General features: G+C 43.4%; 2 protein-coding genes across 5 annotated transcripts in view; one reads left to right on the top strand and one right to left on the bottom strand.

Moving 5' to 3' along the window:
• Window positions 1–3,002, bottom strand: part of taok1a (TAO kinase 1a) — a 27,297-nt gene extending 24,295 nt beyond the window's left edge. The window contains exon 1 of one of the 2 annotated variants that reach the window (XM_080732225.1): window positions 2,942–3,002. The gene's annotated coding sequence lies outside the window, so the exon portion shown is untranslated. Of the gene's footprint in view, window positions 1–2,747; window positions 2,873–2,941 lie in introns of those variants that run through there. The other variant, XM_080732226.1, reaches the window with a different exon arrangement.
• tsr1 (TSR1 ribosome maturation factor) lies at window positions 2,528–16,191 on the top strand (the record flags this gene model as incomplete). Of its 3 annotated transcripts, none has more annotated exons than XM_080732228.1 (15): window positions 2,528–2,681; window positions 6,896–6,999; window positions 7,104–7,332; window positions 7,765–7,899; window positions 8,770–9,221; window positions 10,262–10,406; window positions 10,763–10,938; window positions 12,561–12,772; window positions 12,984–13,143; window positions 13,234–13,344; window positions 13,619–13,751; window positions 14,275–14,391; window positions 14,975–15,115; window positions 15,808–15,882; window positions 15,999–16,191. In XM_080732228.1, the coding sequence occupies 14 exons, from the start codon at window positions 6,949–6,951 to the stop codon at window positions 16,175–16,177; spliced, it is 2,316 nt and encodes a 771-aa protein (XP_080588354.1). In that variant the 3' UTR covers window positions 16,178–16,191. The 3 variants fall into 3 exon arrangements, with proteins under 3 accessions (XP_080588354.1, XP_080588353.1, XP_080588355.1); XM_080732227.1 differs by lacking the exon at window positions 2,528–2,681 and adding an exon at window positions 5,766–5,892; XM_080732229.1 differs by lacking the exons at window positions 2,528–2,681; window positions 6,896–6,999 and adding an exon at window positions 5,796–5,892.
• Between the last annotated feature and the right edge of the window lie 11,297 nt (window positions 16,192–27,488).

The following is a 27,488-nucleotide window of genomic DNA, read 5'->3' on the forward strand; positions in this document are numbered from 1 at the left end:
GAGTGACCAGTTGGAGATCCTGGTCCATTTTGACAAGAGGTAGAAAGAGATCAGTCTCCCATTTCCATAGTAACATGAACTACAGTAAGAAAAGAAGTTGGCCAGGTCCCACTCCCAACAATCTCCCCTCCCTCACACCCTCAGTCACAGGTATGTAGACAGACAGATGAAATAAGGAAACAAAGGATAGTCTCCAGCGCAAACAAAGACACCAACATTACAACATACTAGCTGACGGTGAGATGACATAAGCTAACCTAACAGAACAAAGCATGTTGGTGGCACACTCAAATTACTCACAGATCTAACACAATGTTGTAGCATCACTCTCCACAGTGTACAAAATGACCAAATAAAAATAAAACCCATCACTCCACTTTTACCCTCAAAATGTAACTTATTTGCAGCATCTGTATTCTGTAGTATATCAAGCCTAATAATTGGGATAGAGCAGGGGTCTTCAACAGGGAGTCCGGGACCCCTAGGGGGTCCTCAGAGTTACTACAAGGGCTCCTCCAAATCTTTGTGACTTTTTTTCCTCCTTTTTTATATTAACCACTTGAACCCTAGCGTCCATATTCTGAGAACTTTAGCCAAAAATAGCAGATCTACAAGCTCACAACGCCTTGAGCCATTTTCGGCAAAGAAGTTTGGTGTAGAGGGGAAAAAGAGCAGACTAAATACAGAGTGAAACGTCAAGTTTATTAAATATTGACGATTCAAGTGGTTAAATATCTGAAAACACAATTTGACAAGAATCCAAAATATGATTGTGCTGTCAAATGATGAAAGTATATGGAATCTATGAAAAGGGTGTGGGGGGTCCCTGCTTCGTCACTCTCTCAGCTAAGCGGTCCTCGGCCAGAAAACGTTGAAGACCCCTGGGATAGAGATCACTCAAGTCACAGAGCCCATGCAACTCAGATGATCAGCTGCAAACAGATGCAGAGCTGAGCTGACGCCAGAGTCACAAGACTTGGTCTCTCCCGGCCTGAAGGAGCAGCCCTCAGTCCCAGCAGATATCTTTTGTCCCTCAGCAGCAACACTGGACAACTCACTTGACCGCACAGATGCAGCCACAGCCCTGAAATAAAGCCTCATTAACATGTGGGACTGTGCCTCTTTATTGTCAACGTTCTTTGCTACATTGTTGGTAATGAATGAGCTTTGTTGTCATATCTCATGATGGCATTTTCAACTGCAAGCACGTGAGCAGCAGCAAAGTGAGTGATGACAGCTGATACCTTCATGAAACACTATTGCGTGCCAACGACTGCACATACACACACACAAGAATGCAGCCAGGCAGGACAACAAAGCTAGAGGGGTGAGATTCCCTGTGTATGCTCTCACTGCACCACATTTTTCAGCATTTCCTGTCTGTGCAGCTACAGGGAGGAAGGAATGGGGCCTGATGAGCAATTAGTCTACTGATTATCTGTCTTCTTTGACATAATAGCCATGGCACTTACTGGATATGCACCTAGACTTGCATGTCTATCCTATGATAAATAAAACCTTGTAGTCTTGTAAAAGAAATTGGGACTGTAAATTCACTAAACAAATAATGGATTAAAATGCAATTAACAACAAGCCATAATACAAGCATCCAGATACAACTATTTTTTGTGATTCAGCAATACTGTCTATGTAGTACCACAAACAAATTATGTGAGCTTAGTGGATGGCTTTCTTTCTGAAAGATCAATCGGAATCACCAACAGGGAGCCTATGAACAGAAGTTACACTAGGTAAAGACATTTGAGCCTAGACTAACTTGCTAAACGTGTGTTGACAGATGACACTATATTGGCAGCTAAGCCAAATAAAGAACAGAGCTTTTCTTTTACTTTCTCCATGTGTAGAGTTGTTTATGGGCGATGCACCCATATTGTTTAGATTTACTGTTTTCTTTTCTTTTTTTTCCCCTTTTTCTTTACATATCTACTGCATAGTACTGTGTTCTATTTGTCTGTCATTCAATGTTATATGAGATACTTAAATGGTTTCCTGTTGAAATAAGCTTAGTCTTTTCATGGATCTCCTTTTAGTAGACCTTGTACCAGTGAACTGTACCGTCATGAATCTGTACATTTTCCTATGCAAACTTCTAATAAAGCCTTCAATCAATCAATCAATGCACACTTGCATTGTGTAAATCTTGAAAATACCGTAACTAGCACTTGGTAACTTACCACCACCAATGACTGTCTCAACTTAAAAAAAAGCCATCATTGCTAAAGTATGGACAATCATACTACTGTAAAATAATGAAACTGTAAAATAATGAAACTTAAACGTACATGATGCTATAGTCAGCTAACTACCACCTGTGGCTAGGCAGCACCTGATTGAAGCTGCTACCAGTGCACTCACCAGAGAGACTTCAGGTTACCAGTTCTAACAGCTGCAGCAGCTGTTTCGCAACAAAGTCAACCTAAATTAAGTAGAACTCCAGAACGCACGGCGAAGTGCACGGCGCGCACGCGCACACACACAACACAAATCAACAGCTTTGAGCTGGCTATCGTAGCAAAACTTAACGCTAGCCTAAAATGACAGTTGAATGTGTCAAGTTATAAGTGCTATGCGAGGGTCTAACAACATATTAACACCATGTAGACTGAATGCGTGGTACGGCATCCGAATGGATAAAGAGGTCTGTTAACTAACATTAACAGGTAAATGTTTATGACTAGGTAGCTAGCTAACACTAGCTAGCATATAGCTTGTTAGCTGAAACTCACCCTCCTCTGACAGGCCAGGGTTTCAGCGGAGCACACAATGTCGTGTAATTCAACCAATTTGGGATAAGAAAAGCACTCGTCCTTTAAATCACCCGAAGGACTACTTTGTTATTACTGAAATCTCATTATTCCCAAAGCTGTCAATCGATTATATTATACAGAATGGCAAAAACATTACTTGTTAAAATCCCCACCCTAGAGCTAACGGGGGTGCCAGAATCCTCGAATCCCACTCCCTCCCAGGCAAGGCAGGCAGGTCCAAAGATGGCCGCCGAGCGAGCGTTCAAACTACAATACACTTACCAAGGATTAGTAAAGGACGTCACATTTCACGACTATGCTTATCTAGCGGAAGTGCTTCGAGCTCACTGTTTCCCAAACACTGGCTCGGGACCATGGTCGGGAGTCGGGACCCATTTGTGGGTCACGGACACGGACACATTTTATGGGTCCCTTAATTTTTTTGTTTCCTACATTTTGTCAAAGGATTTTCAAAAACCATTCCCTCAAAAGTTAAGATTTTCATGAATTAAAAAAAAATGATTTTCATGAATAAAAAAAAATATTGTGATGTTTCTAAGTAATTTAATTAATAAATACAACACTTAAGAAATGTCATAAATTAGAAAACAAATGTTTAAGAAGTTGTGAAAATAGCCGATGTCATCGCTTTTAGCGTGACAAAAATTGCTACGTCATTTTTGTCAACTAACAGGTTACACTGGTTTTACGTCACTGGCGTATCCTTGGTGTCTTTATTCCAGGCGTTCCACCGCTGCTCTTCGTGAAAATACGTTGGGGAGAATGTGAGGGAAGTTCAAACACCCCCAAAACACCCATTACTTATGGGTGTTTTGGGGTTGTTATACATAACAAACTGCAATATTAGTCTACCCAGACTGTATTTGGACAAATAAATGGGCCTATACAAAACACCTAGGCCTACGACATTTTTTTGTTTTGTGTTTTTGTTGTTTATATCTCACTATGCTTATTATATTGTTTGTAGCTCTGATTTGCCACCCATGTCATCTTTCAGTGCGCTGTCCCACTGTGATTAGTGCACAAGTGTATGGTGTTAAAGGTAGGGTAAGTGATTTCATTTAATTCAAATAATTACAAAATTGGTTTGTCCATATTCACTTTATTCCTGGCCCCGCCCCCGGCTTCCTGGCCCCGCCCCCGGCTTCCTGTTCATATCCTGAAAGAGGCGGAGGCAGAAAAAGCTGGCCTGAAAAACATCATTGGTTTCCTGTTGTCCTTGCATTAAAGTGTCAGTAGTTGGCGTTCTAGGCTCTGGGGCTGCCATGTCTGCTTATAATAAGCAATTTGTGTCTCTAAAAAAATAGTTGCTTACTTTCTAATATTTTTTAAACCAGTGGTTCCCAAATCTTTTCATATCAAGGACCCCAGATTACATATTTGTCCACAGTCGCAGACCCCCATCTGAAAATATGTGGTGCCAGGGACCTCCACACAGATTTATGTTGTTAAAATGTTTCAAAAATATTCAAAAAAATGTTTTCCCTCAATACTTTTTAAATAGCAAATATACAAGCTCACAATGTGTCGCAATGTGACACATTGCGAGCTTGCTGATCTGCTATTCTCAAATGTGAATGTAAAGTAGTATAGCCTACTGTTGTTGCTTCTGTTGGGCTTATTTCTTTGGCAAAATCTGGCAACAGACAATTCCATGTCACTTCCTTACTTGGGAGGAAGTGAAAAGATGTTTATGAAGCAGCACACAAAGAAAAATGCTCCAGCGCCCTCTGTAAAAGGAAAATGGCAGCCACCATAGAATGGCCAGGAATATGGTGAATAAGCAGTTTCAAAAACTTTTGGGTGACAAGTTTTCCTCCAATCAGGATAGAGTGGGGCCTAGCTTCTTTCAAGCATGGTCGAGTGGGGGCGGGCCACGCACCAATAGGCCTACCCCCAGTTGATCATGATTGGAGGAAGGCCCCCGCCTGTCACCTACATGAAAACTGAATTGGTCGACCAAAGTTATCAGGTTTCAGGTGGAAAAGGGATAATAATAAATAATAAATAGACAAATCTTTAAAATAGGCCTAGGCTACTCAAGGCCCTTTCTATTTGTTTGAATCATGAATGTGTTTGTTTGTTTGTTTGTTTGTTTGTTTGTGATCTGGGATCTGCCCAGTGTAAAAGGGCCTTTAAGTCTCACTTGTCGCTGTCCAGTGTCTTGGTGCTGAACCATTCACCAATTGATTCATAGCAGTATGGGTTGGCGCCCCAGTCTGTGTCTTCCGTGAGGAAGAGGCCCAACAAACCCACAGTGAGGCCTATAGGAGAGCCAGTCAGAAACCCACTTCTCCTAAATCAAATGTTTGGTACTGGGAGTCTGGTGCTACGCACTGGTCCTGGACCTGGTGAGAGCAGGAGTGGACCTGGTTAGACGTAGGAGGAGCTCGGCCAGGAGTCAAACCACAGAGCCTGGTCCTTCCACGCGCCAGATTGCCTCTCCCAGTCTCGGTAGAATAGTTTGGTGCAGCAGAGTGTGGCCCTGTCTTTCCTATGGGACTGATTGTGGGTAGCTACTGGGATGTAAAGTCTGGACTTGATCACCCCGGCTGGGTCACCTGAGTGAGGTGTATTATGTTTTGCGAGACCAGAGACCTTGGTATCAAGCCATCCAGGATCCTGGTGAATCATGACCAGGTCTTATTTGGGATGTTCCTTTTAGGCAGGGTGTTTAACTGTACTTGTACTGTACTACATTTCAATTGTATTGACTATACTTGCTGTTCTCCTTTTTCTCCGATAAAATAATCAATTAATCAATAAAACATTTGATTCTGTGAAAAACATATTTGAATATTTAATTATATACTAGGCCTACATTTAATAAAATGAATGGGAGATTTTTTAGACACCAGTAAGAGTAAACCACGCCCACTGCTATGCCCGATATGCAAATACATATTCGCGTGAATAGCGTGATTACGTATCTGTTGCGAATGCGGAAGAAGAGGTGGGGGTGGAGATTTTGTCCACATGGTAAAAATGGCTGCGGGAGAGGAAAAACAACAGACGCACAGACCCGGTGTGTTTAAACAGAAAAACAAAGGCCACAAACATGGCAAGCATCGTACGAAAGGCGAAATTGAGAGAGAAAACAAAGGTAAGACTTTGACTGGAGTTTTTTTTAGCCGATCACACTCTCCTTGTCAATAACCAAGTGGGTCGTCCTGGTCCTGATGCGGAATAATCTCTACAAGGCTAGCACACGTGTTTATCCCCCCGACTCCTAGTCCTAGCTGTCCACATCAGCAATAGGTTTTCAAGGACAAAGACATTACTCCAGTTAATCCATTTTACTTGTTGTCTGAGACCTCTCCCTCAGGTGACAGGTCACAGTTGGAACTAGACTAGCGTAGAGACATTTTCCTTGATCGCGAACTGCGTCTGAGCTGTGCTGTACTACAGAGCACGGTGGCGACGGTGCCTATAAATAGATAACAGATCAGCAAAAAACTATCAATGCCAGAAAACTATTATTTAGAGAATTTGCTGACATTCCCAAACAAACGTGTAGTGCATGTTTGCCAAGATTGTCTTTGTTCTTAAGACATGAAAGGTAAACGTTGCACACTAATGTGAAATTGTTCTGTTAGCAATATTAGTTATATTACAGAGGGCTGAGGCTCTGCAGTGCAGAGAGGTACACTTATGATAAAATGAACTTTATTGTATAACATGCAGTGGAGGTGCATATGCACTTTATTTGGAATGGGTTGTATATATATATATATATATATATATATATACTACACATCTATAGGGTAAATATTTGAAAATTGCATTGATTGCACATTTATATAGAGAAAAGCTTCTGATATACCTATATTTGTTATGTAGTGTATTGAAATCAGTTTTGTGTTGTCATTCTTCATGTTGTTTAGTGTGTTTTGTTGAAGAGGTCTGCAATGTAAATAAGCCCTCTGGCTTTATTGTGTTTTCATCCTCGGTGATGCATTGACTGTATGTCAGAAAGTGCTTTTTTCCCCCCAACGAAAATCAAATCATCATTGCAAACCCTAACCCTGGTGTGGAAGCAGCTCCATATTGACCTCACATAGTGGCATTGGCAGTGCTTGATCTGATCCTAATGGTCTGTCATACAGGGAGAGTGTCGGTGACAGCCCTTACCAAAAAACAGAGAAAAGAGCAAAAGAAGATGGACAGAAGACACAAGGCCAACCAGCTTCGCAGAAATAAGAAAGACATGGTAAATTAGTTTTTATTTAATGGTGTGTGAATAATCTCTCCCTTATCCTTGTAATTCCTCTGACAGAAAGAGATGTCTTGTCTTGTCTTGTCTTGTCCATCTAGGTCCTGATAGAGAAGCGACGTCTTGGTAGCAAGGATGGCCCCCCTCACTTGGTGGCTGTGGTGGCCCTTCATGCTGGTGTTGATGCTGGGTTTGTCACTAAGCTGCTACGCAGGGAAGAGGCTGGGGGTCTGGTTCGTCAGGAATCCTGTGTCAGTGGCATCAATGACAGCTTTGGTCTGATTCTGCCTCGTTTCAAACAAAGGTTCACCTTTCTGCGCCCTAACACTGGTAAGTGTCAGCTGATGACTGATGTTCGTTAGGTATATTTATTTAGCCCAAAATGGATCACATTTAAACTGTTATTACTAGCTAATTGACATCATTATGTATGAATTGAAAACATTTCTTGAATAGTTTTTTCTGGCCTGCCCTTTATCACTAGATTACTTTACATTGAGTGAAAAAGGATAGAAAATGGAACCGAGATTTGGATGAATTTATTCAATTTGCAACTTAAGAGAAACCCAAATTGTTTGTCTTATGATCATGATATATTTCTTGTCTTTTGTGCAACATACACAGTATAGACCATATACCGTATAGAGTAGACCATTATGCTTCTCCCTAAAAGACCCCAATCTGTTGATCTAAAATGTAGATAACAGATTCTTAAATGGCTGCTTCTAGTCTCATCCTGTGACTTCCTCGCTCTTTGTATAGCTGACCTGCAGTCCCTGCTGGATGTGGCAAAGGTTGCAGACAGCCTGGTATTTGTCCTGGACTCCTCTGAAGGTTGGGACAGCTATGGAGAATACTGCCTTTCCTGTCTCTTTGCCCAGGGTCTGCCCAGCCACGGTGAGTACACTGTAGGAGTTTCACAAGATTGCACAAATAAAAAATGTAAAAAAAATCAAATACAATAAAAATGTATTAAAAATAATAAAAGAAATCAAATACAATAAAAATGTATTAAAAATAATAAACAGCCTGCTCACGTATTCGGAGGGTGTCAAGAGTCACCAGAAAAAAGGACGGGTCTTTCCAATGAATCTATGATGGTTAAAATTGAGTTTTAAGTGGGTTTCTATAGGAAGGGGGCGTGTCTGATAAAAATTAATTATCAAATATCCAAATACTGAATCAAGCAATTCAAAAACTGTCCTGGGTGTTCCCAAAAGCATTATTAGATGATAAAATGACCAAAGGTTTTTTGAAAATGAAATATCCCTTTTTAACCCAGTACAGTAATTGCCAGCAAAATCAGTAATGTTTAGCTAAGCTGAATGGTTTTAACAGGACTGCTGTCATAAGGAATGTCCCAAAAGGGATTAAACTTAATTAATGATTGTATATCGGTGTGAATAGACAGATACTGAAAATAATTATATTGTGTAGTGCAAAGGATCCACTGACAACAAGTATTACAAGTAAATATTACAAGCTCAGATTGTAGATTGTTCTATTATCTATTTTCCATTATCTATCTATTTTCGCCAAATGTTAGCCCCAGAATAGGAACAATGGGTAACTGTATTGGATTTTGTTGTTATTGATGGTTGAGGGGGTACTTATTACTTGATCTTTGATAGCACAGCTTGCACTGAAATCACTACCATGGAGTTTGGTGATTAAGTTAGGAGCTTGTTCCTCACTTTTGTTTTACCGTTGTTTGTTCCTCTGTGTTTTTCAATCCTGGTGATTTCCTTTTTTTGCTGTCTCCTGCAGCGCTTGTGTGCCAGGGTGTTGCTGATCTCGCTGCCAAGAAGAGAGTAGACTGCAGACGAGCTCTGTCGAAGATCACAGAGGTCCGATTCCCTGATGCCCGTCTCTTCCCGTTGGACACAGAACAGGACGCCACGTTGCTTCTGAGACACCTGGGCTCTCAGAGACAGAGGAAGTTGGGCTTCCGCTCCAGACGCTCCCACCTCTTGGCTCAGCACATAGCCTATATTCCTAACAGCTCTGAGGCCACAGGCGGTGCACCCACAGGCTTAGGGACCCTCTGTGTAACTGGGTATGTCCGTGGCCGCCCTCTGCAGGTTGACAGACTGGTACACATCACTGGACATGGAGACTTTCAGCTCAGTCAGATTGATGCTCCTTCAGACCCCCTGCCGCTCAGTACGACAACACCCAGACCAGCGAAGCCTGGGAAAGGAGGAAACGTAGACATGCAGGTGGATTTCTTGGGAATCAAAATCAATTTTGTTTTTATTCTTACTCATTATTTTAATTACATTTCAGTTTTATGTTCTTGATAGAGGTTGTATACACCATTATGGTCATTAAAGCGATATTTCACTTTCAAAGGGGACTGCTCCATAGGTCGAACTCCTGTTGGGTCGACTGAGGTTAGGGTTAGGTTTAGGCATAGTTTTACTGAGGTTAGGGTTAAGGTTAGGTTTAGGTGGTCGGACCAAAGAGAGTTGTTACCCTTTCAAAAAGGGTCATTTTATCGTCTAATCAGGCTTTTGGGAACACCCAGGACAGTTTTCGAATTGCTTAATTCAGTATTTAGATATTTGAGATTCATTTTCCCCCTTTCAATACAAACCTATTCTAACTTCAAATCCTTCTTTTTCTGGTGACTCCTGACACCCTCCGAATACGTGAGCAGGCCGCGTTTTTTCGATAACTTTTTTCATTTATTTTTCTTTTGAAAAAAAAAAAAGAAAAAATCAAATACAATAAAAATGTATTAAAAATAAATTAAAAGGGTTATAGGCAAAACAGCCTGCTCACGTATTCGGAGGGTGTCAAGAGTCACCGGAAAAAGAACGGGTCTTTCCGATGAATCTGATGGTTAAAATTTAGTTTTAAGTGGGTTTCTATAGGAAGGGGGCGTGTCTGATAAAAATGAATTATCAAATATCTAAATACTGAATCAAGCAATTCAAAAACTGTCCTGGGTGTTCCCAAAAGCATTATTAGATGATAAAATGACCAAAGGTTTTTTGAAAATGAAATATCCCTTTTTAACCCAGTACAGTAATTGCCAGCAAAATCAGTAATGTTTAGCTAAGCTGAATGGTTGTAACAGGACTGCTGTCATAAGGAATGTCCCAAAAGGGATTAAACTTAATTAATAATTGTATATCGGTGTGAATAGACATATAACTGAGAATAATTATATTGTGTAGTGCAAAGGATCCACTAGTAAGTAACTGGATATCTATATCATCACTGAGTTTGGTCCTCTGTTCCATGTGTTCCCCAGGATGGCACTGAGGAGGAAGCTCCAGTTCGGGTGCTGATGAAGGCAGATTCATCCCGCAGGGAGAGCCTGCTGGCAGAGGCTGAGGTGGACCCCATGGAAGGAGAGCAGACCTGGCCCACAGACACAGAGCTTATGGAGGCAGAAGGTGGGAATTGGATCTGTTACATATATTTAAAAATTACCACCGCCTGAATACGGTCAGTGGTTGATCTAGACCACTGGTTCTCAAGTTGGGTTCCAGGGACCCCCAGGGTTCCTTGAGGAGTTGCAGGACGGTAACGCTGAGAGTGTACACATGGAAACACAAGTGACCCTTACGAGTTCATTTGGTTCCATATGTACACTCTCAGAGTTTGGATTTCATTGTGTAGATTGGGGGTCCCAGAGATAGAAATTTGTATTTGGGGATCCATCACATGGCTCGCTAGCAATGGGAAATGAAAAGCTACAATCCTTATACCTTTCACTATCTATTCATGTTTTTTTTCTACTGCTGGACAGAGGCCAGAAAGAACAGGCGTGTGATGAAAGTTCCAAAGGGAATGTCAGACTACCAAGCAACATGGATTGTGGATGACTGTGATGAGGATGGCGAGGAGGAGGAAGACAGCAGTGATGATGATGATGCAATGATGGATGAGGTCATGGCCGGAGAAGATGACGAGGATGATTCACAGGTACACAACTAACACAGGAAGCCAGGGTCTTCTGATTCTATTTGGCTGTTCAGTCAAACTGCTTTGCAGGAATGTTAGTCGATTCAAGTCTGTGGCTTGTAGTCATGGCAACATGAATAGCATAAGTTATGTTTGCTGTCATGGAAACGGGACGCCTTTTAGGTATGTGACCTTAAGGAGGAAGTGTGTGGGTGTTGAACGGGGCATTAATTGGTGGAGAAGGTGTGCGTTTTGAGTGCTGCTGGTTCCGGTGGTGGAACAGTGCATACGTGACCCATGGTTAGTGCACCTCTCTATCAGGAGGCATTGTTTGTTTTCTCAGTGTCTGTCTCTGGCCTGTAGTGCCAGGCTACTCACCACAACAATAGTGTTTGGAACAAGGGTCCCGAGAGAAGCCTCCTGACTTCCCGTTCTATGAACAGAACTTCCTGTCTGGACATGGGGAGGAGACGACCATTTATTTATTTCCAGCTTTGCTTAAAAGGAGAGGGAAATTCTTCATGTGCAAAGGATTCATTTTCGATCTCTGGTTGTTATTAATGTGTTTGATGTCAGGGTTAGCGCACTGGAGTATTTGGGTGATGTTAACAATGGGAAAAGTGGTGCTTCAGAGGGTTATGATTATTATTGCAGCTAGGATTGTTCTAAGGCTTGTGGGTCAACCCCATGCTGACCGAGTGGATTCCCTCATACTGTAGCAAGAGTGTATAACATACTAGGGAATGAGTAGCACATCATTACTTTGGCCTATCATAACTTGGTGTTATTGAACATGGACATCTCAGGCTCAGAGATAGGCGCAGAGGTTAAGTTCCTACCCACCACTGTGGAAACTAGAACTGGACTGTAAGGTTAAAATCCTTCATTGTGCATCCATCCGGCTTGGCCAGGTGCTCTAGTCTACAGTATTTCCCAAACTTTGTATGTATAGTGACTAATATGCCAAAATAACTAAACAAACAAAACAACATCCTCCCGGTGAATCTCCTCAAAGTCAGGTGAGAAGAAGCAGCTGATGACTTCATGTTTATATCGGAGGAAACTCCCCAAGACTGTAGGCGGGTTATAACAGTGACTACACCTGAGGGAAATTGGCATACTGACTAAAATGGGAGAATCTGTGTGCATAGCCAGACAATCAGAGATATCTCCCTATTGATACTCTGGTGACATCTACATTCAGTAAATGGGCTAAAACTGTGTGTAAACAATTTGAAAGTAATAGCTTCAAAGAATCGGTGCAAAGACGGGACGGCTCTTCATATAGAATGTATCGAGATTTTGCAAAGCTGGTCTGGGTGTTGTTCTTTTTCCAAGCCTATTGAATGAATTTAGGTTCATTTTCTATTTTCCCTGGCATAATTTAGATTCCCCAGGCATATCATAACTCTGATCGTTTGGCTACTAATTTTGCTTTAGAATACAGTTAGATTCATATGAAACTTTCTTGTGAATTAGGAAATGCATTATCATTCCTTGAAAAATCATACAGCGATCACAGAGAACTAATTGGTACAGGTATAGCATTTTCCAAGGACTAATTGCGCTGATGACCCAGTAACCACGGCTGTTCTTAGAGTGGTCATTTTATACATTGATAATGGCACTGTGTTCTGTGACAGGATCCTGGTTCAGCCTGTGACTCTGGAGAAGAGGAGGAAGAAGAAGAGGAAGAACTGTGCTCCACAGAGCGCTCTGGAGCAGACCAACGTTATGATCAGCACATGGATGAGGCTGAGGAGGGAGAAGGTCTGAAGCGATACCGTGAAGCTCGGGCTAATGAGATGTTCCCAGATGAGGTGGACACGCCCCTTGATGTGCCGGCTAAAACCAGGTATGGTACTTCTATTAGTTAGCACTGTATGGACCATTTGCTTTACATTATTGAGAGCCTTTCAAGTAATACTGTGAGACACATCAATTTAAAGACAATGGTGCTAGTAAAACTTCATGCAAGTTTTCATCTGTGAATGAAGAGACGTACATCTGAAGCAGTCACCCTGATCCATCAGTCGTGCCATACCTTTTCTATCCTCTGGTCTCAGGTTCCAGCGCTACAGGGGTTTGAAGAGTTTTCGCTCCTCTCCCTGGGACCCCATGGAGAACCTGCCCCTCGACTACTCCCGCATCTTCCAGTTCCAAAGTTTTGAACGCACTCGTCGGCGCATACTAGCCGAGGCTGCTCAGGAGGAAGAGGGAGCCATGGTACAAGCATATGCATGAGTTTAGAATTTTGCTATGCCCTGTATACTGTATTTGTGGATTCACTGACCCTCGTTCATGCTACTGTTGTAGGTGGGCTGGTATGTGACTTTGCACATTATCGATGTTCCCGTCTCTGTGATGGAGAGTGTCCAGTCTGGCAAACCTCTAGTGCTGGTGTCCCTCTTGCCTCACGAGCAGAAGGTATGGCCCATGAAAATGTGAATGTCGCTGTCGGGCAGAAATCTTGTACACCCAATTTCAGGATGTGTTCCAGTGGATCCAATATAGTTATGAGTCATTAGAAATAGGGCATTCATTTAGGAAAAAACATAAATTGAAAGATAGAGATACAAGGTTTCTGCCTGACAGCGACAATATGTTGCACCGTATATAAAGGCTATTTGATCGTTCTTTTGAGTCCTTTCTGAATAACGCATATATCGATGGCTCTGCTATAATTTCCTTCCATGCATAGATGTCAGTCATGCACATGTTGGTACGGAGGCACCCTAGCAACACAGAACCCATCAAGTCCAAAGAGGAGTTGATCTTCCACTGTGGGTTTAGAAGGTTCAGAGCCTCTCCTATCTTCTCTCAACACACCACAGGTAGGTCCAATAGTACATGTACAAGTTCATTGAGACTACATGTCTGTTGTACACCTGATTTTATTCTATAATGCAGCACAGCAGTGGTTTTCAAACCTTTTGTACCCAAGGCACACAAAAGCGCAAGTGAAAATCTCAATGCGCACCTGCATTCATATCCATAACTCTTTAATGTTTATTATTTACTTAACGTGCTTTAACGTGCCAGAGAAAAGGTTTTTAATGTATTGTGTAGCGTGTAGGATTTGCCTCTGCATTTGGGAAATGAGTGCGCTGCACACAAAGTACTAATATAGTAAATCAAAAGACATTTATTTTTAGTTTTTCATATTGCAATAATAGTGTGGTGTCACAAAATCTCAATGCACAGCAAGATTTGTCTCTGCATACCATTTGGGGAATCACCGGCATGTAGCATACGATATTGGTTTTGTGTATTACCACATCAGTTCACTTAAAACCACATTTAGCAGCTGGAACTAAGCTGCAGTTTGGTATTAAAATGTGATTTGCTTTTCATCAGGTGACAAGCACAAGATGGAGCGTTTCCTTCAGCCAGATGCCCCCATTGTGGTGTCTGTGTATGCTCCCATCACCTTCCCTACTGGGGGGGCACTGCTCTTCAAACAAAGGACTGATGGTATGCCATAGACTTAACCACTTTAAACCTGGTGTCCCTATTATGAGCATATCATTATAGGCTATATATATATCTCATATATCTCTCTTTTTCATTGTTTCAATTCTTCTGGAGTGGGGAGGCGGGAATAGTCTAGTGTAGGCTAGTGGCTGCAAAGTTTGATTCTAGCTGCTCCACTAACAGAGCGGAATTTGACGATCGACAGCGGTAAACGTTAATAGTAGAACTAAAAAAAAAATACAGTAACATAATATTGACAAAAACAACCAGGCAACAACATATACTGTACTGTCTAAAGCAAGTTTCAAGTTTTCATACTGCACTGAAATAAACAGATGAATGGCATCCGCTAAAATCAAACAAACCACAGCATGCTTTGGAAAATGGTTGGCAGTGATGTCAAGTATAGAGTGAGCCATAGTCATACTAAAAATGCCAGACCACCGGCATGGTTCTTGAATAAGTGATCTTATTTTATAGTCGCTTTTTGGTACTGTGACCATTTTCTTTCTGTTCTCTAGTTACTGTATGTAATGGGTTCTGCATTCAGTACCTGTATTTGAGTGTTCTTTTTGTCACCCAGGCATACAGGACCTGGTGGCCACAGGCAGCCTGTTGAGTTGTGACCCACAACGTGTTAACCTTAAGAGAATTGTGATAAGCGGACACCCACTGAAGATTAACAAGCGCTCCGCTGTCATCCGCTACATGTTCTTCAACAGGGGTGAGCACTGCTGTCCAGTAATCGGGGTTCCCACGGTCATGAAATTCCTGGAAATATTTTTTAATTAGAAAAATATTTTCCCAGTACTGGAAAAGTTTTAGAATTTATCAAGGGTCCTGGAAGGTCCTGGAAGAAATAGCTATGCATTGTCTTTGGTTATTGATTTTGTTAATACCTCTGAAATGACAAATTAAACATGGGCCAAATTGTCAAATATTAGAGGCAGAAATTGTGAAAATAGCCGATCTACATGCTCACACTCACATGCTTGTGAGCATGTAGATCGGCTATTTTCACAATATTATTATACAAAATACAACATTTCTTAACTCGTCTGGGTGCCGGGTCCCCAGTTAAAACATGATTATTTCGGGGGTTACGGCCTGAAAAGGTTGAGAACCACTAGCATACACTACCTGTCTAAGGGCACAGCGCATAGGAGTAAGCGACCTGATATTGAGCTGAATTATTGTTATATAGTCCTGGAAATTGGGTTAAATATTCTGGAAGTTTTGGAAAAGTTTTGGAAATTAATTGGTAAAAATGTGTGGGAACCCTGAGTAATGCATTTGTGTACTTTATATTCCATCATTACACTAAACTTGGTCTGACCTTGCCCCAGTGTTAATTTAACTCTAATAAAGTGTACCAATGGAACCAGAGATTTGATTCTGTTTCTCTCTCCACAACAGATGACATCATGTGGTTCAAGCCAGTCGAGTTACGAACCAAATGGGGTCGCAGAGGTCACATCAAGGAGGCTTTAGGTGAGAGAATCTAGGACATTTGTATCATTGGCTTCTGGAATGTTTTCACCTGGAGTATAGTTTCTTTGTTCAAGACATGGTGCAGTGCTTGAAATTCTGGATCTTGTGTTTTTCAGGAACTCATGGTCACATGAAGTGTGTGTTTGATAGCCAACTGCGCTCTCAAGATACCGTCATGATGCATTTGTACAAGAGAGTGTATCCTCACTGGACGTATGACCCATATGTTCCACTGCCCTTACCCTGGGTCAAGAGAGAGGGCACAGAGGAGTTGGATGACGGTGACATGGAGTAGGAGAGACGCAACACCTGTGGAACTAGTAAATTATAAAGATATAAAGATTTGCCATGACAAATAGTCATATGCATTATTAAATAAACCAGTTTATATCTAAAGTGCCTGATTTTGAAGTTAATTTCAAGCCAGCGTTAGCTGTTCCTTCTTGGATCCATTTCTACCCACTAGGTGGCAGTCATGATTAAGGATTGGTAGATGAAACTTATCTGAAATTGTGTTGAATAACTGCATGACTTTTGGTTGAACTATCTTGGGTCTAAGTTTTTTTGTATGAATGCTCACAATCAAAGGCCTAAGTGGTGCGGAGGGGAACTTTATGATCTAATGTTGAAGTGCACATTTTTGATAAAAATGGTTCTTGGGTTGATTGTGAGCAGCAACTTTGGAAGTATGCTTTTAACACCAAGTGACACCTAACTGGCCCACTTTTATTTCTTGTGTGTTACTGAATTTTCTTTGAACTCGACTCACTTCCCCCTATTACCTCACCTGGGGATTAGACCGTCATCAAGAGTTCTCCAAACATTCTGGTCCTGAGCCGACCTCTGTTCCCTGGAGCAGCCTAAGGCAAGTATCTGCTCCAGGTGTTTCGTGGTCGCACAATCTTTTCCCCTGGGGATTCAACTTGAGTTATTGTCTTATGGTGTTCAAGGCTGGTTTCAGTCATCTCCAACACCACTGGAGAAGCACTGGCTGTATTGTGGCCTTAAAGGTTGTCTAGTGAGCAGCAACTTTCTTTGGAATTATGATTTGAACACTATATATTTGCCATCTAGCCCTATTAAGGTCGTGTTTCAATATACGATACTTGTGAGTGGCAATACTATACTGCTTTACAAAACCAAAGTGCAGAAACTATGAAAAGATCACTGATATATTTAATGGGTTTGAAAGTGTTTCAACCGGTCAGCCAAACGAGATATCTGCATATAAGTGATATTACGTTAATGTTGTTTTTGAGGTAATTGTTTATCCCCCCAAATCAAGAAGGCTAATTTGACCTTTGGGATACAGAATACAGATACAGTGTCCAAAAACGTAGTTGCTGCACTTTGGCTTTGTAGGGCAGTATAGTTATACCCTAATCACTATTTTAAAATAGTATAGTTGCTCATCTTGACCACTGCCTGGTGCATATTTTCCCCTATACTGCTCCCTCTATTACTGGTGGTCTCTCCCTGACCTGAAGCCCCCTTTTCACCACCACCCAGACACACACACAAACACACACACAGAGATCATGACCCCGCTCTTGTTTTCTCTCTGGATCCGAAATGCTCAACAGTTTTACGTCCCTCCTGGTTCCATTCTTTTTTTCTTTTCTTTTTTTTTCGCTCAAGAGAAACAGTGATTTATGAATTGTAATATTTATCATAAAACTGCGCTTGCATGCTCACAGCAACATGATTCATCTGCGGGCTCTGCTGGGACTGCACCACAGAGGCATGCCAATATGTCTGGGAAAGCAGAAGGTGAAGACTTGGGGATGGGGAGGAGAACATGATCCAAGAAACCGAGGGGAGCAAAAGTTCACTCTGTACATTTTTTCTTCATACGCTGAATTTGATTATGACGGAAAAAGTTGAAAAATAAAGATAATACAATCGGGAAAGAATAATGTCTCTTTATTGCCTTGGGGGGCAAGCTAGCAGCCCTGGACAGTCTTGCTGCAACACTCCATTTATCCACTCGGTTTTCTCTTTTTTTGGGGATCCAACATGAATTAAGGCAAGGGCACTGCAACAGTGATGTGTTGAACACATCTTGTTAAAGCTGAAGGGAGGGGTGTGGTTGGTGTGCATTTCTGGCCCGCAGTTCACATGGAGAGGGGAGAATTCAATACCCCCGCTATCGAGAGACTGTCCTTAAAGGAACACATGTAGAGGAGGAAGAATGGGACTGGATTTAGATGCATGCAACGTATCTTTCCCCCCACCGACACTATCAATTTGACACAGATAAACATTTTAGTTGTTTGGGGACCAACTGCGACGTGGTGAGGCAGAATCCAGAACCATAAGTGAAGTGTGTGTTTGGCACGGGCCCGTCGTCAGAATAAGGAGTGAACGCTGGTGGCTTAGCGCTGTTTGGATCAGGAATGTCTTTGCGGTTCCCCAACTCGCTGCCACCACACTTCTGCTGGCTCCCACTGAAGATATAATGGGTGAGAGGTTTTTCCGTTGGACGAGGATGAAGAAAGGGAAGGAGGAGAGATAGGGGACGAGCCAGTTGATGCTAAGGCAGTCTGATATGTTATAGGCCTACCTCGGCCCTCGCCGATCCATGACTACAATTCGATTTCAGCATATTAATAACGAATACAACCAAGGGATAGAAAGGAGATGCATAGCATTCAGCAATTAAAATAGGATCTGGGGGTGGGGGTGAGTGCGGGTGAAATGGAGGAGTGTGAGAGAGAGTCTGAGGTGGTGTGGGCGAGGGAGGAGAGGGAGAGAGTGGCTGGCGTTTATGGGTTGCAGATGTGGCGCTGTGGGGTTTTGGCAGGGGCCATGTGTGTGCCTGAGTCCTGCACCGGCTGGGTGGCACCGGGGTGAGAGGGAGGTCACCGCACCGCAGCACACAGCCCATAAAACACTGAGAGCTGGGGAGAGGAAGGAGCAAGCGAGGCCTCAAACGCGCGCGCACGCACGTATGCACATGCACGCACGCACACACACACACAGGGGCGTCACACCAAATTCTGGGCCCTGGGTACAAGGATTCACTGCGGGCCCCCCATGAATGTTAACTATTGAAAAATAGCAGATATACAAGCTCACAGCGCGGCACCGAGTGCCGCGCTGCGAGCTTGTAGATCTGCTATTTTTGAAAAATCGTGAAAATGTGTGCGAAGAAACCTATGTTTCCATGTCAGTGATGCTCAAACTTTTTCATGTGAAGGACCCCCCCCATCTCAAAATATTTAGTTCCAGGGACCACCCCAGAAGCAAAATTTGAGTTACAAATGTTCACTTAAAAAATACATATATTGAAAGATTTGCGCACATTTTCACGACTTTTCAAAAATAGCAGATCTACAAGCTCGCAGCGCGGCACTCGGTGCCGCGCTGTGAGCTTGTATATCTGCTATTTTTCAATAGCTAAAGTTACTAGGGCCCCTCCACCTTGGGCCCTAGTAACTCAGTCCCACTTTCCTACCCCTTGTGACGCCCCTGCACACACACACACACACACACACACACACACACACACACACACACACACACACACACACTAGCCTGGGACTACAGGGCAGTGAGGGTGAGCAAATCATACTGTTAAGGTTCATGCTGTGCACACACACACACACACACACACACACACACACACACACACACACACACACACACACACATGCTGACGCTCTGCATAGGCCAGATAGATTCCAATAGAATTTGCATTTAACACATAAATAGTTGGCATGAAAAAGAATGTTGGAGGATATTAAGCTTGGCATTGCGTCAAGTGTATCAACAAACTCACTCAGATCATCTTCTCACAGGCAAAAAAAAAAGTTTCTATCGTGTCTTTTAAACTGGACATTTCCATCCATCTCACATATCTATGCTGTATTTATTACAAAATATCACAAGTTTACAAAGGAGTAGCGAGCCAGCCACATGTGGTTTGAGGACATTCATTTTCTTACCAAAATCATCCACCCACCATTCTATCTGCTCTGTCCTTGCTCTTTCTGTCCTCATCATTCCATATCAATCCCTGGTACATTTTCTTTCTCAGGAAATGACAGTGGATAGAATAATGAGTGGATGGGGGCACGGTGGCGCAGTCAGTAGTGCTGTCGCCTCACAGCTAGAAGGTCCTGGGTTTGATTCCCGCCGGGGGACACTGTGGGTGCTGGGGGCGTGTTCCCTCCTCCGCGTCATCAGTGCCCACACCCTAGGTGGGGTTGGCAAAAGGGCCTTTCTGTGTGGAGTTTGCATGTTCTCCCCGTGTCTCCTAGGGTAGATACCCTCACAAAAACATGCAGTAATCCTGGTCTCTATAAAGCCTCCCCCTGGCCAGCCGGGGCGCCTGATGGAGGGGAATGGAACTGGTTGGAATAACGTGTTCCTTCCACGCGCTACGTCCAACCAGGGAAGCTCCCCCTGTCAGGTGATAAGAAGCGGCCTGCTCACTCCTCATGCATTGAAGGAAGCATGAGCTCAGTTCGGGGCCCTCCCCAGGTTGGCAGAGGGAGAGTAGAGCCCAGGATCACAGCTTAGGCAATTGGCACCGGGTGAAAAAATGGGTTACAAAAATCGTGGGATAAAAATTTAGAAAAAAAAAAAAGAATAATGAGTGGATATACTGTAACCGGTCTTCAGGGGCGTCACTCCAAATTCTGGGCCCCGGGTACAAGGATTCACTGCGGGCCCCCCATGAATGTTAACTATTGAAAAATAGCAGATATACAAGCTCACAGCGCGGCACCGAGTGCCGCGCTGCGAGCTTGTAGATCTGCTATTTTTGAAAAATCGTGAAAATGTGTGCAAGAAACTTATGTTTCTATGTCAGTGGTGCTCAAACGTTTTCATGTGAAGGACCCCCAAGATGATGTGTATTTGGCCACAGCTAGACCCCCATCTCAAAATATCTAGTTCCAGGGACCCCTCCCCGGAAGCAAAATTTCAGTTACAAATGTTCGCTTAAAAAATACGTATTCAAAGATTTGCGCACATTTTTACGACTTTTCAAAAATAGCAGATCTACAAGCTCGCAGCGCGGCACTCGGTGCCGCGCTGTGAGCTTGTATATCTGCTATTTTTCAATAGCTAAAGTTAATATAGGGCCCCTCCACCTTGGGCCCTGGTAACTCAGTCCCACTTTCCTACCCCTTGTGACGCCCCTGCCGGTCTTGGCCAACTTACCATTCTGAGAACGAAGAATCCTAACCTGTTTCTCTTCACCCCCATGCACTCTCTCTAAAATGTCCTTATGTATTCCAGGCAGGGTTTTTCTCCACAGGCATTCTCCCTATCACCGCTATTGTAATCTAACCTAATGGGTTCCCAGATTGCCGCTATTGTGACAAGCCATTAATAAAGTTCCACACTCATCCATAGGGGGTTTGCACAACTCCAGAGTCTGAACAGAACAGACCAGCATTGGATTTGTTCTCAGGCTCTAACGATTGATTATTTCTGTTGCGATTATTCTATCGATTGCTTTTTCGATTCCTCAGCTTAATCGAGAAGCCCATTTTTTATATATACATAGATATACATATCTCTATTTTCACAAAAATAGGGATTGATAATTAATCGATTATTTAATTAAATAATCGATTATCGATTTTTTTTCCCCTTCTAATCTGTCACATCCGATGAGTTGTTGCCATTCACACACAGACCTGGGTCCTCTCCTCTTGTTTAAGGTTCACCAGTAGCTGACCAGATCAACTAAATACATTATCTGGTTCATATCTGATTAATAAGAACAACATCCCTTGTTCAAATCTGGTTGGAGTCTAGACCTGTGTTGCACTCTGCAACACAGGTTTGGGGAAGAAATACATGTAATTCAATATACATCTCTGCTGAATAGTGTATGATTAAAAGTGAATGTTTCAATCTGAGAAGGACTGATCCGCATCTTTGCAGAATGCCACAATGAACACGCCTCTTGGATAGACAGAGTCTGACAATGTCTTTCCATTGTTTCAACTGGTTAACTCACAGCTTGAAACAACAGCTTGTTTACCATGAGTACGAGTTTGCTGTTGCTGTTGATGTAGCCTACGGTACCAGATTTCACAAATAATCTTAGTCAGTCAAGCCAAAATATCCACTAGATAACCGTCTTTCACATTCAAACTCAGGTGGCATACTTGTTGCTTCGGTGTGAAAGGCATAGAGTAGTGGTTCTCAAAGTGGGTTCCGGGGACCCCCAGGGGTCCTTGGGGGAGGGTTCCAGGGGGTCCCCAACTGAAGTAGTTATAGCATCATAATGACTTGTCAGAACCTTCATGTTTATAACATGTACGCTCAAAGAATGAAAATAATTAGCATGACCAGTAGTGCTTTGCCACAAAAGCTCTTTCCGTGCAATATTTAATCATATATGGCAACATAACATTGTTTACAATGGTTTTGTACGTTTATTTAAAGCCATACTGTGTAAGATGCCCAACTAGTGGTCATTAGCCCTATAGCAAACCGCGGTCGCGTCCGCGTCTTTCGGACGTTTTTCGTACCTTCAGACCCCCGCGTCTGCCTCCACCTCGCTGAGATCTATCTTTTAAGGGGTCCCTTGTTCCTGTGCGTTCAGTAATTCCAGAGATACGGACTCCTTCACCCTGCCTGGTAGGCGAAATTACCTAGAGAAGGGATGGTACAAACGGGCGACAACAAATATGGCTGCCATAGCGACCCCACTTCAAGATGCGCTGTGATTGGCCGGCAGTTGTATAACCCTCGCTGTGATTGGCCGGTAGTGTGATGACGCAATTTTGGCGCGAGATCCGGTCCACGGCAAGGATCTCAGTTTACATACAGAGAAGGCTTTACAGGCTGAAATTCACGGCGCGGATCTTCTAAAACTTTTGTGATTTAATAGTTAGGAGAATTTTAAGATTTGTTTTATAAAAAAAGTTACATAGTACAACTTTAATAAAGAATATCGTCCAAAATTAAACCAGGTCATAATTGTTCAACTTTGTGTCCAAAGCAGCTAGCCTATACCGTATCTAAAGGGCATTTCAAGAACCACTGAGCGAAAGAAATATAACTTATAAGTGGTTCAATATTGACCCATTACAATACCATTAAGAGCTTTTTGTTAAACCGCGGTTTGATGGAACCATCATGTGCTTTATTGAAACACTGACAGTTTTCCCAAACAATACTGAGAAACCTTTTTTGTTTTGTTTTTCGGACAATGATGTTTTGCCATTTAAAGCTCCATCTCCATAACTACGAAAACCTACGATGAACTTCATTTCATGTGCATCGTGCACTCTATAGCTCAGTGGTTCTCAAACCTTTTCATGTCAAGGATCCCCAAATTGACCTGCGGAGTGCGGACCCCCATTTGAAAAGGAATGCCAGGGACCCTCATAAGAGAATATTACGAGATATTACGGCTCTATAGAAGTGATTCTCAACCATTTTAATTTCAAGGACCCCCAGTTTGACATGCATTTCCATCTCTGGGACCCACATTTTTTTTAAGATATATATATTTTTTTTGTTTTCGTTTTTCTGCCTTTATTGATAGATGTATAGTAGGCTGACAGGAAACGGGGAGAGAGATGGGGGGTGACACGCAGCACAGGTCGTCAGGATCAGGACTCGAACCTGCGACACTGCAAGGCTGGTCTGGATTACCAGCCTAGGTGCCTGGACCACTACCCTGTGGCCCAGGCCGGGACCCCAATTTTTTATTGTGAAATCAATGTTAATTTAACTCTGAGAGTGTACAAATGCACGGGTCCATTTGATTCCATTTGTAGCCTACACTCTGAGTTACATACCCATGTCGATTTGGTTCCATAACTATCATTTAGCTGGGGACCCCTTGGAACTCCATCAAGGACCCTTGCAATGCTCTTTAGCAGTGGTTCTCGAAGTGGATTCCAGGGACTCTGTGGGTTCCTTTAGGTTTAGGGGGTCTAAATTGACCCATGCAAGTCTGTAACTCTGACAGTGTACAAAAATGGAACCAAATGAACCCGTATTTGGTTCCATTTTGTACACTGTCAGAGTTAAGGGGAGACCTTGACATTTGAAAGTTTGTGAAACACTGCTCTATAGCTCCCTCTTTTCAAATAACGTAGGTGCTGCTGCTTGACAATACTTCTGCTATTGGGTCAGCTTTAATTTTTTTTCTTTTGTGATATCCTTCCTTCCCTTTCTTGTTCCCCCTTTTTTTCCCCCCTTAGCCTGGTCCTGACTCCCTGGTTCCTGGGGCCTGGCCAAGGCGTGTGTCCCACGAGGAGCCAGAGAGGAGATGGAGAGAGAGAGAGAGAGAGAGAGAGAGAGAGAGAGAGAGAGAGAGGGGGCAGTGAGGGGGTGCAAAGACAGACTCCAAAACCACAGCTGCAGCAACCTCTCCTCTCCTCTCCTCTCCTCTCCTCTCCTCTCCTCTCCTCTCCTCTCCTCTCCTCTCCCCTCCCCTCCCCTCCTTTTGCCTTCACTCTGTAAGGAACTGGCCTGGCACACTCCCCAGCCCTGCCATTAATCAGAGAGAAGGGTATTTTAGTGTGTGTGTGTGTGTGTGTGTGTGTGTGTGTGTGTGTGTGTGTGTGTGTGTGTGTGTGTGTGTGTGTGTGTGTGTGTGTGTGCGCGCGCACACTTGTGAGTGAGTGTTTATGTGTATCTTTGTGTGTGCCGATAGAGAGCTGGATGGAATGGGGGGGGGGGGGGGGGGGGGGTGATGGTATGGAGACCAGGACCTCACAACAAAGCTGAGGAGTTCACCCAGCGAGCGCGAGGAGGAGGGAGCGAGGTTGACAGACAAAAAGCCTGGTGAGCAGATTGTGACTGCCAGGGAGACAAGGGACTACGAGGATGAGATAGCTAGATGAGCTGCAGAGGGTTTTACTATCACAGAGAGAGACACTGTTCAAAAACTATCCAGACCTTGGCCTTGGTTAACACTTGCGTCCCTATTTGGCGTCCCTATTTTGGACATGTCATTATAGGTGAAGATTTTTTCAAAGAAAGTACGAAAATGGTAGATCTGCGAGCTCACAACGCGTTGCGTCGCCATGCTTTGTGAGCTTATAGATTGTCTCTTTTCATGTGACGCGTCAAACAACAAGTATAACATTGTTTGTGGTTAATTCAGAGCAGAGCAACCTTATCAGAAAGTGTTTATATAAATGTTACTACAGTATAAGCTTTTCCATATTCATGTGCATGAATGTAAATCACATGCAAAGATGCCCCCGTGACTGAGTGTGTCACTATGTGACTGCTATTGTACAAAGGTAGGAACATCGTTTTGAAAGGACAGTTAACCAAAGAAGGGCAGGTTATAAACATGGCTCCCCCTTCAGACCACAGTGCTATCCCATCCCTCCCATCCAGCCGCGTCCCCTGCATGATTATCCAGGTGGGAGTGAAATTGTGAGAAGAAAAAATAAAAGGTAAAAACTTTTCCAACCTGCAACTGCCCTCCCTCCCTCCCTCCCCCCCTTACTCCCTCCACCCCCCCAAGGGCCTCCCAGAATGCCTCTCTGCTAACATCACCGCACAGAGTCCTGGCAAGCCAATCTTTCCCCTATTCTCCCCTTCCCCTCTCCCAGCTTCCTGCCCTCATGATGTCACGCAGCATATGGTTTTCAGCAATATCAAGCCGGAAAAGAGATTTAGTCAGGAGAGAGGAGAGGAGAGAAAAGAGGGAGGGCTAAGAAACAGGGTACATGTCGGACACAGAAAACAAAAGGTTGCTCTTCCCCCGTTCGCACTGTGAATGGAAGGTAGAGGGGGGGAGGAGAGGAGGAGGGGAGGAGGAGGGCTGTACTGTGTGAGGCTAATGAGGAGAGACCAGGGAGCAAAACCCAGGCAGCGGACAGCCATGTGCACCACAGACTCCTGACAGGCTGGCCTACGCAACACGCACACACGCAAACACGCACGCGCGTGCACATACTCGCCCCACCGCACACACGCAGGCAGTGGTCAGTACCCATACGGACTAGAAGGAGGCAGACAGAAAGCTGGTGGGGCAACTTTGCTGGAAAACCACTGATCGAAAAGGTCAAAGGGGAGAGGTCAATGTTTGTGCAATTTATAGGCACGAGATTAGCTTGCACTTCTTTTTTATTTTTTAAAGATTTGTTTTTTTGGTCTTTTTATGCCTTTATTGATAGGACAGTAGACTGACAGGAAACGGGGAGAGAGATAGGGAATGACATGCGGCAAAGGTCGTCCGGATCGGGAACCGAACCGGTGACGCCACCAGGCATCATAGCCTAGTATGTGGTATGCGCCTTGACCACCAGGCCAGCGGGCGCCCCAAGCTTGCACTTCTACTGTTTGTTATCAAACGAGTTTGTGACTTTATAGTTTTAATTTCACAATAATGCAGTCAATTATCACCAACCTAAATTAGAAACATAAGTGGTCCAGGCCTTCTGAGCAAACCCGTTTTCTTGTAGCACAAATTATGATCTCATATTGCATTCGCACCCATTACCCTCTGTTATCAAATTGTAACCCAAAATATTTCTGATCTGGCTGTCGTATGACAAGATAATTGCCCTTTGCCAGCAGGGGATGAACTAGAATAGCGACCAAACGCTCACAACAGCTCGGCTCATTCAAATGACATGCCTTGCACGCCTATCCCCTAAAGCTGTCGCAAAACTGCTCATTACAATGAATTAGGAGAGGCCTTGTGTGTAAATGTTGAGCCTACCACTCAATTTATGGTGGTGGACGGTTGCCTCTGAATGGTGGGTGTCTGGGATAAGCCCGCTTTATAGCTTATACTCCATCGTACGTTGGAGTAGGAAATTAAGCAGTGGTGGGGCGGCACAAGTACGCAGATGTCCATGGCATGTCCACTGAAATGGAAACAAAAAGAATGGAAAAACAAGTGGATGAGAGGGGGGTGAGAGAGAGAGAGAGAGAGAGAGAGAGAGAGATGGAGAGAGAGACTATATGTAAAGGGAGTTATAGAAGTTTGCGACATTGGGCTCAGATGGTTGTGGTGTCTGGTTCAAGGTGTTAAGATGACTTTTTTCTGACTTTGCTCTCAACTCTCTGGTGCTGCTCTGCGTTGTCTTGACTGCTGCAGGCCACCTGCCAGACAGTAATGGAGCAATAATAAGTTGATTGGAATGCTAGTCATTCAGAGTGCAAATTGAAACGAGGTGCTTTGAGCCTTGGAGAGCTGGCACGTCTACAGTGTATCTGCTCACAAGTGTCTCGAAATAAGAAGAATGAGCTGCAGTCAGTCATATGTGTGTGCACCACTATATATGGACCCCACGTCCCTCTGTACAGGACGTGTACCACACATAAACTCAGCGTTACTAACACTTGGAGGAATAGTGGAGAAGGTGTGTGATTTAGAGGGTGACACTAGACTGTTAAGTGATTTAGTTGTTCAGCTGCACCGAGCCTGCCTTATCTCCAGCTCTGGTTCCTCTGTGCATTGGTCCTGGAGGAAGTAGCCCTGCTCAGCACTGCGCCTGTGCTCCATGGGTTGGGCTCCAGTCCGGCTCTTGCAGCTTTATAATTGAATCATTGCTCACACCAACCCTTTTGGAAGATTTTTCAGTTCATTAAAAGTTCAGTGTTTCAGGTTTGTTGCACTCCAGATTACGTTAAATTGTGTTTTGACAAGTTTAGTTTCT

This window comes from Nannobrachium achirus, assembly GCF_963921795.1.
Source record: "Nannobrachium achirus genome assembly, chromosome: 8".
NCBI classification, from domain to species: Eukaryota; Metazoa; Chordata; class Actinopteri; order Myctophiformes; family Myctophidae; genus Nannobrachium; species Nannobrachium achirus.